The sequence below is a fragment of the Vicia villosa genome, unplaced genomic scaffold (assembly GCF_029867415.1).
Source record: "Vicia villosa cultivar HV-30 ecotype Madison, WI unplaced genomic scaffold, Vvil1.0 ctg.000163F_1_1, whole genome shotgun sequence".
In the NCBI taxonomy this organism is placed as follows: Eukaryota; Viridiplantae; Streptophyta; class Magnoliopsida; order Fabales; family Fabaceae; genus Vicia; species Vicia villosa.
In genome coordinates, this window is record NW_026705046.1 from 1,372,367 (window position 1) to 1,382,130 (window position 9,764).

Genomic DNA, 9,764 nt, shown 5'->3' on the forward strand with positions numbered 1-9,764 from the left:
CAGAGTACATTCATATACCAACATTCATCATGTGAAAACATAGTACATTCATAATTTGAAAATAGTACACTTCATTACCCTAAGCTCAACATCCCAATTGAAAACAGTACACATCATCCTGATTGAAATACATTGTTACAAATATAAGGTCCAACCCTAAGCTCAACATCCCAAACACAATGGACATTTTTAACCATCCTCTAATGTGTATAACCTCATTCTTCAATTTGTTAATTTTTTACGTTTGTCTATCAAGCTTCAAATCCCTTTCATCGACAAATTCATCATCTAACCACTTGAAGAAATTAAAACCCTTATCCAAGTGATTTCTGTAATCTCTACAACCCCAAAATTTTCTCCCATAGTTGACATTGTTCACATCACTCACATAACGCAACACATTTTCATATTGGCAAAAAGACTACATTCTCTTTTTTCTACGAAGCACTGATCCAAAGCTTTTGTTGTTGTTGTGTGACATTGAAGCACTGCTTGCATTCTTTGACCTTGGAGCACTGATGGAAGATGGCAGATGGTGATTTCAGTGTAAGTCGTAGAAGAAGATGGAGAAGACAAGCAAAAGCAATAGGTGGAAGATGAACATTGGATAGTTACGAAGAAGAACAATGAAGAATGAATTCCATGAACCCTATAATCGTTTAAAACTGAGTCAACATTGTACACCTTGCTTACCTGTCATGCCATCTAAGCCTCAATTAACGTTTTTTCACCCTAACTAACAGAAAGGACCAAAAAGTTTAACAGAATTGGAGTTAAGAGACTCATATGTAACGTTTTTTAGTTAGGGAATCAAAGTGATACTTAGCTTAAAGTTAAGGGACCTAATGACTAATTTGGCCTAAATGTTTTGATTTTCTTCAATTCTACATCCATGAAGATAAATAGAAGACTATGCGTTGATGATGTTCCGCTGTAACAAATTTCTCTCTACCAAATAGAATTGCCACTATGTTACACTCTCATTTTCAATCTCATACTTGTGTGACAGCATATTATACCACAACTCACTCTTGCTTGTCATGAACCTCCACCATCATTTACTTAGTAAAGAGCAACTAAATCACATCCTTCTCCAAACACCTAGGTCTCCTTTACACCTATTAAACAATTAATTTTGAGAACTTTCTCACTATTCCTAAAGATATTATTTAAAATGAAATTTGATTTTAAAAATGGTACTTGAAAAAACACTGAAGAAAGAAAAAAAGTAAACTAGTAATGACGACAAGATAGATTGGAGGAAATCTAACTGATTGAAAAATTTGTTATTTTTCAACTAGAGATTTTCTTAATCTTTTCAATTTGAGAATTCTCGAAAGAGCGACTTCTTGAATTACCTCAAATGGACAACCTGAGAGCTTCTTAATCTTTTCAATTTAAGAATTCCCAAAAAAGCGACTTTTTGGATTACCCTATATAGGCAACCCAAGATAATTGAAAGGAACTCGACCTATTTTGCAACTCAACACACCTGAAGCATCTTCCGATCAACCTACTTTGCAATTCAACACACCAAAAGCGTCTTCCGACCAAGAATCGACTTCTTCCAACCAAGAACTTACATTACAATTCAACACACTAGACACGTCTTCCAACCAAGAACGCTTCATATTTACTCCAACAAGGATTACCCTATATAGGCAACCCAAGATAATTGAAAGGAACTCGACCTATTTTGCAACTCAACACACCTGAAGCATCTTCCGATCAACCTACTTTGCAATTCAACACACCAGAAGCGTCTTCCGACCAAGAATCGACTTCTTCCAACAAAGAACTTACATTACAATTCAACACACTAGACACGTCTTCCAACCAAGAACGCTTCATATTTACTCCAACAAGACAGACATAAGTTCAAAGGGTCTTCCAACAAAGAATGATCCATATTTACTCCAACAAGACAGACATAAGTTCAAGCTCCAACCAAGAACACTCCATATTTACTCCAACATGATAGACATAAGTTCAAGCAGGATCAAAATGACTTTATAATATTGACCCAACTTTTCTCACCAAAAATGTCATAGGCGAATTGGAGATGAGAAATTAATGGTGTTGCTTAACTATTGATAGATAGCGACCTCACATATGGATTAAAATTTTCACCCCAACCCTCTCTTCATCTTCTCTACTTTGATCAAACAAGCACTTAGTTTTTGTTTGAATTACACGTGAATTTGACAAAATAGTTGTCATTGTTCTTTTATCCCAAATCTATAAACTTCAATAACATCACAATATCATCAAAAGTCACCTCTTGAAACATTAATTTAAAAACACATTGAAAATGCATGCAACTTTAAAATTTAAAATTTCATTCCACCTTGTTCTACTAAATAGATAAACAAGGTAATAGTCACCTAAAAAAGGCGTGACTTATTCAACATCAAAACTGTCACTTTGCCGAGTATTTTAACTCTATAGCTTAAATCACATAAACATCAAGAAACAACATTATACAACAAAAAATATATCAAAGAACTTTCTACAACAATATAGTCACAGAACTTTTACATGTTCATCAAAACTCAAAAGCCATGGGAAGTATTAGTAGTAGTATGTGTAGAGGATGATGAAGCAGGTGAATTCGAATGAACAGCGCCTTCACTGTTGTTGTTGTTATTATTATTATTATTATTATTATTACCCCTTTCTTCTGAGATTGATTTCTCGAACTTCTTAAACTCGGGCTTCTTAATTGTAGCAACCGGAGGATGTGAGGCCACTGGTGCGTAAATTCCAGAAGGTGCAACTACCTTTGTCATTTCCCCTGATGTTGTTGATGAACCTACCCCGCCGTATTCTGTTGGTTGGACAAAAATGTTTCCTACAAGCACAAAAGGTGTTGCTGTTTGTGATTTGGCACTTTCGTTATTCGATGAACTCGGTCTTCTTGTATGCAAACGGTATTTCTGTGCAAAATGGAAAACATTTAGGCTTCAATTCAGAATATAGAACACAGTTATTTGTAACTTATGCAAGAATATAAATTATCAAACAAGATGAAACAAGATTCATAATCAAACAAATCATTGAAACTAACTAGACAGTAGAAATCAAAAACATCAAAAACCAAAGCAAATACTCAAACCAAAGATTTGGGAAGAAAATCGTATATACAAACCTGTAAATGGCTTTTGACTTCATCGTTTGTGAGACCGTCAACGTTCATTAGCTCTCTGATTTGCTTCGGCGTGGCAGCTGCAGAATCGAACCCAACAGAATATTACATATCTAACAACGTAAACACGTAACAATCAGAAGTTCATACTATATATTAAGATACTCACAATCTGCACCTCCGAGTTGTTGAAGTGCTTGCAAGAATCGTTTGTGCAACTCCTGTGACCAGCATCTTCGCTGCTTTCTCTTTTCCTCTTTATCCTCTCTTTTGTCGTTTCCAGCATTGTTACTAGTGACAGTCGTGGCTGCGTTAGAACTCGCAGCAGCTACACCGGTCGAAGAGGGTTGTCCTTTACTCAAAAACTCACATGTCTTGTTGTTAACTCTTTCGTCTTTCTGGAACGGGTGAAAAGCACCACCAGCACTTCCATTTCTCTTCAATTCTACCACAGACACTTTCCTAGTAGCATCCTAAAAACAAATTTCACACATAAAAAAAGGTCAATTCATTGTTCATTTTGTTCTAATTTAACACAACAAAAAAAACACAAACAACAATAACCAATTAAGATTTGGTTTCATGATTACCTCCTCAGATGGAGGATCTGAATTCCATAACTGAACAGATCTAAGCCAATCAGATTTCTTCTTGTCAGAATTCTTATTATCATCATCCATTGAAATTTTTTGCTGCTTATGATGAGAATGTTGCTCATCTTCTTCATCACCATCATCATCATCATAGACTTGTTCACAATAAGGAGAAGCCCTTTTCTTAATCGGAATAAACTCTTCCAAAACAGGTCCTGTTGATGTTGTCTGTTCAGAACACTCAGATTGTCCATTCAAATTATACTCAGTTGTTGTTCCAGACAATTGCTGTCTACAAGTTTCAATAGCTACACATAACAAAAAAAACAAACAACCTTAAAAATCTCAACAACAAAAAACAACCTTAAAAATCTCAACAAAAAAAAAAAACAACAACCTTAAAAATCTCAAACATAAATATAAACCCAAATCAAGTTTTAAAAAAAAAAAAAAAACATACCCAGAAACAAAAGATTAAAACTTTGAGTCATATCTATATCCAAAAACAAAAATAAAAAAGATAAAACATAAAAAAACCGAAAAGGGTACCTTGTGTAACGAGTTCTAGGGAAAGGGGAAGTTCCTTGGGAAAGACCTGAATCTTACGACGTTCCTGTTCTAATGCTTGGATGTAATCAGAGAAACCCATTTTGAAACGTTGCATTGTGAGGGTGGAAGACATGGAAAGGTGGTGTGAGAAGAAGAGAATAAAATGGGAATGGCGTATTGTGGAAGCAGCAGAGAGGTGAGTGGGGATATCGATGAAGAATATGGGATCTGAGGAGAATCAAAAAACGGAATAAAAGTAATAAAAATAAAATTTTTTAAGAAAACAAGAAAAAGAATGAGAGAGAGAAAGAGAGAGAGAAAATGAGACAGTTCGCGAACAAGTCGGGAAAATATTGGGGTCGGGGCGTCGCGTATAAAAAACAGAATCTTTCATGCATTTTATATTCTTTATTCAAATCTTTGGATTTTTCTGTCTTTTTTTTCTTTGGAGTGAAAGAGAAATATACCTTTTCTTCTCATTTTGGATAAGAATGAGAAAATCAATCTACACTTTCCTTTGGTTAAACAAAATTGTATTTTAAGGGGAAAAAACTTAAAACTATCATTTTCTCTCGTATTTAAATAATATATAATTTTTTAACTAATTTGATTCTTCAAATTATTTTTTAAATTATCATTTTTTTAAATTAAATAATTAATTTGATGAATTAATGATGTTTAAAAATAATTAAGAAAAATATGGCATATAATTGTTTATTAATTAAAAATGACATATATAATAACCTTTATAATTGTACGAAAAATTAAATATTTTATAAATTTTATTGTATTAGTAGCACATATAATAAGACTATAATTTCTTTAGGCGGGGCAATGGACCTCTAGGACAAGACTTATATCAAGTCCTCAAAGAATACTTGTGATTAAGTCTTTTAGGTCAGACTTCGGTCACGCCTCTTAGGTGTGATTTTTGTGTTTGATCCCTTCCGAGGAAACACTAAGTCTCTCAGACAAGAGATTAGTTAGCTTAGGAAATTTAAGTCCCTCCAAAAAATTTATATGTATTTCGACTGACGAGATTGTAGTTCCCTCATGTGAGGCGTTGGATTATTTATTTGTATTACCCTGTGGGGTGACAAGAATCTTTGCTATAAAGTCTAGCAAATATTGTCTTAAGGGGAAACAAGGATCTTCTACACGAAGTCAACAAGTATTGCCTCAAGAGGCGGCAAGGATCTTTGTTTATAAAGTGTAACAAGTATTTCCTCGAGGGACAGCAAGGATCTTCGTTTATGAAGTCCAGCATGCGAAATATTTAGATAAACATCCTTGTTGGTCATAAATGCTCAAGAAATTGTTCACAAGTATACAATCATGACATCTATTAGGAAATTACAAGCAATTTAACTATAATAATGTTTAAGCTGGAGAGCGTTCCAGATTTTGAGCAAGAGCAGTTCTTCTAACTCCTGCAGCTTGTATGCCCCATGAGGGAGCTTTTGGAATATGCGATGTGGTCCCTCCTAATTAGGTTGTAAATTTTCCTGATGTGCTGGTAGAACCTCTTTTTTTAATACCAGTTCACTATCTTGCATCTCTCTTTGCTTGAATTAGGAGTTATGTCTTCTAGAGGCTCTATGTTTGGCCACAAATTCTCAGACATGAGTGACTTCTCTCAATTCATCGATCAAGTTCGCCGAAAATTCTAACCCTGCTTTATTTTCTTCTTCAATAAATTGGGATCATCGCCATAAGGGTATGTTAATCTCCATAGGTAGCATAGTGTATGATCGATAGACCATGGCAGATGAAGTTTCCTTAGTGGTGGAATTGGACGTGGTAAGGTATGAGAACAATATTTCATAGACCAATTCTATCCATAATCCTTTGGCATCGTTAAGCTTCTTCTTGAGTCCTTTCAGAATCACTTTGTTTGCTGATTTGCTTGGTTGTTAGTCTTGGGGTGTACAACAGATACAAACTTCATTTGTACTCCCAAATCTTTGGAGAAATCAGTGACCATAGTATTGGGAAAATAGGTCAATTGTCGGAGACGATAGCTCCTGGAAGTCCATATCTACACATAATTTTCTGCCATTAGAAATGAAAAAAAATCTCTCAGTTATGATTTTGGCGACAACTTCTGCCTCTATCCACTTGGTGAAGTAATCGGCTTCTACTATCAAGAATTTCAGTTGACCTGGTGTTGGTTGTGGTAAAGCAGCAAGGAAAAGTAAGTATTTTTGTTTTATCGTCTCCACAAGGATTAGTGCGAGGGATCGAATGTCGTTCAACAATCTCCATATTTTTTAGCTTGGTTTTGAATGGTTTAAAATCGTGAAATGCATAAAGTAAAATTATGAACAAGAAAATAAATGCATTCCTTAGAGAATAAAGAACTTATCAACCTTTGAATTTCATCTATCGATCAGTTATTAGCAACCTAAAATACTCATCAATATCATCACGTATCACTCAGGTGGATAAGTGCCCATGTCTGCAGCTCCCACGAGAATTATACCTTATTGCTTAATCGATGATGTCTCAACCCATTAAAAAACAAGGAGCATTAAGAATCGATACCCACTATGAATATTAGATCTAAATATATGTCTAGAGTTTAGAACCTAATAGATGTTCATCCTAGATCTAGATTTGAAGAGTATATGTATATAGCAACTCAAATCCAAACATAAAGCAAGTAAACAAGAACAACACCGATAAAGATTTGTAAAATAAATATTATACAACGCCATGATTGATACATATATATATATATATATATATATATATATATATATATATATATATATATATAATTAGAGTAAACTTACATACAAACACGAACAATAGAGAATACAAAGAGAAGATAGAAAATGAACCACCAACTCTTGCGGTGTCAACACAGTTGTTACAAATCCGCCTCCGGATCTTCAATATACAACCTTTTCATACCCTAATATCCCCCCTAAGTTCCCACCTCATTTGCATCTTTGCTATGCATTAAGTCACCCACTAGGTTGTCTCTTAACCTTCTCTTCTTTGGGTTTGTCTTTATGGAGATCATCAAGCACCACTATGTGTATCTTTTTCATTTATGTTTATATGTTTTGCTAACCACTAATAAAAATATAAAAAACATGCCTTGTTTATTTTGTTTATTTTTCAAGGATATAGTTTGAATCAAGAACATCAAGCAATAATTACGAAATTAGGGTTTTCGGATCCTCAAAGTCAAGATATGTTCAACATTGAATCTCAAGGGCTTGTTCATCAAAGGTTGACCTATAATCTTAGGTTATATCATCTTCAAGTATCATTCAACATCAAATGATTATGGGTTGTTCAAGATATGGTTACTTATTTCTCAAGAAATTTCAAAGGTTCATGTGTTTATTTCCATGCCTTCATCATAGAGTAACCTCAGAATTTATCAAATTTCAATCAAGATTTCATCATTATAAGTTCATATGTGCATAAATGTGCCTTGAAATGCAAGAAAAGCTCAAAAGATTCAAGTTTAATGAAGGTGGTTTGACCAAAAAGTCAACATTTCAAGTACAAGTTCAAAATATCACAAATCACTCATTTTTCAACATTTTTGAGTAGTTCTTTGGGCAAAAACTCTTCTTGACATCCTATACATCTTCTCTTTATAAGTCAAGAGCCAATTATGCTTGGAGTATCATCAAAAGTTTGTATACATTAGAGGTCATTTTGTGGCCAGTTATTTTTTGAATAATATCATATTTGATGCCCTATACAAGTTTTTTCAAGGACCAAAGGCCAATTATACTTGGAAAGCCTTGAAAATTTGGATGACATTTTAGGTCATTTCGGACTTAGAAAAATTTGTACTCGTAATTTCAGGTCATGGTACCAATTTCACATTGTCATAAATTTTTGCTCAAGCATCCAAATCAATAATTTTTGCACATTGTACTCTTTGTTATGATGTGAGCATTATGCAAAAGGAATAAGCAATAACGGTCCATTGAACATAAGTCCATGATGGTTGAAAGTTGCCTCCACGAAGCTGATTTTTGAACATGACCAAAATTTTCAATCATCAAATTATTCCCTTTTAAGCCAAGTTATGCACGTTTTTGGTACATGGTGATGCTTAATGATACCTCGGGATAAAAAACAATCCATAACTACAAGGGATTTACTTTCCATCCAAGTTTGGTCACACTTTTGGTGCACATGGTTTGGCACGATTTAGCATGCAATTCACACGTATGAAGTTCTATTCATTTCACCTATAAATAGAGGAAGCTTATCCCCATAATACCAAGCTGGGATAGCCCCCAAGATCTCTGCCAGAATTCACCCTCGAGCTCTAATTTTTTTTAGATCGTTTTCATACTTTCAAGATCTTTCCACTTCATTTATCTTCTCTATTCACATCTTTATTATTCTCTGAAGCTAAGGAAACAAAAATTAAGGTCTGAGACTTACCAAAATGCTCCTACCAAGTCCTCCAATTTGCCAATTTGAACACACTTGGACAACGTAGCTTTGATCTTCGTTTTGAATAAAATAAAATACCAAGATGTAGTTATTTGCTCACTGTTGTCTACTGGTTTTTTATTTGCTTTTGATTGATCCATTTATGTAGTGTATTTTTGAAAATTTGTTTTACATTTTTAACTGTTTTTCTACAAATTGCCTCATGCTCACTTCAAATAAATAAATGATGAGCATAGAGTTAGGTTTTCTTCAGTGATACAGTTTGAATGGCATAGGTTCTAATGACACAGGGTTCGTTTCTGATTTTAAAAATATTCAAAAAAATTCTAAAAATACTTTGCATCAGTTCTGAATTTTCTATTATTTTATTTTCCATTTATTTGGTGTTTTGAATATACTTTGGTATTTTCCCTTTTATTTTCAATTAAAAATCAGTTTCATTGCATTTTATTGTGTTGATTACCTTGGATCATGATTTATTTGACCGTAAGTCTCATCAATATCAATGGACTTTGGATGTTGATGAGGTTGAGGGAACCTTCATCAATTCAAATCTACCATTAAATGATTAATTAAATCATTTTTGGTACTTTGTGTTGGTGATAGGTTTATCACCTTAATCCACCAAGAGATGTGATTAATCTTGATGATGACTTGATCAATATTGTGATTCAATTTAGTTTCTCTCTCCATCTTTTTCTCTTCTTCTTCTTCTTCTTCTTTTTCTTTTCCTTTTATGATCAATTGGATGATTAGAAGTTCATCTTGTTCATGAAGTTTGGATTGATGATTGGTGAACTTTCATCATTTCAAATCTACCTTTCAATTAATCATTGATCATTTGAGGTACTTTGGATTGGAGATAAGTTTATCCTAAGTCATCATGAATAATAATTGAATTAATGGACCAATCTCTTTGCCTTTGTGCTTGATCCCTCTTTGGTTTTCTTGTGCTACTTGTTTTAGGAGAATGTTCTATACCATTTCTCTAACAAGTATGGTACATAAATTGTTATTGACCGGCCTCATAGATGTTACTTCTA

General features: G+C 33.8%; 1 protein-coding gene across 1 annotated transcript; it reads right to left on the reverse strand.

Annotated features, from left to right (window-relative positions):
* Nucleotides 1-2,322: 2,322 nt before the first annotated feature.
* LOC131624860 (transcription factor HHO2-like) lies at nucleotides 2,323-4,648 on the reverse strand. The gene is made up of 5 exons (XM_058895782.1): nucleotides 4,288-4,648; nucleotides 3,736-4,046; nucleotides 3,315-3,618; nucleotides 3,149-3,225; nucleotides 2,323-2,936 (listed from the first exon to the last, which is right to left on the reverse strand). The coding sequence occupies exons 1-5, from the start codon at nucleotides 4,418-4,420 to the stop codon at nucleotides 2,553-2,555; spliced, it is 1,209 nt and encodes a 402-aa protein (XP_058751765.1). The 5' UTR covers nucleotides 4,421-4,648; the 3' UTR covers nucleotides 2,323-2,552.
* Between the last annotated feature and the right edge of the window lie 5,116 nt (nucleotides 4,649-9,764).

Bases quoted from the DNA above. Each gene is read 5' to 3' on its own strand.
- LOC131624860 (XM_058895782.1), bottom strand. From the start codon at position 4,420: ATGTCTTCCACCCTCACAATGCAACGTTTCAAAATGGGTTTCTCTGAT. The intron at 3,226-3,314 runs GTGAGTATCTTA...TCGATTCTGCAG, and splicing joins ACAACTCGGAGGTGCAGATT to CTGCCACGCCGAAGCAAATC. The intron at 2,937-3,148 runs GTTTGTATATAC...CATTTTGCACAG, and splicing joins AAGTCAAAAGCCATTTACAG to AAATACCGTTTGCATACAAG.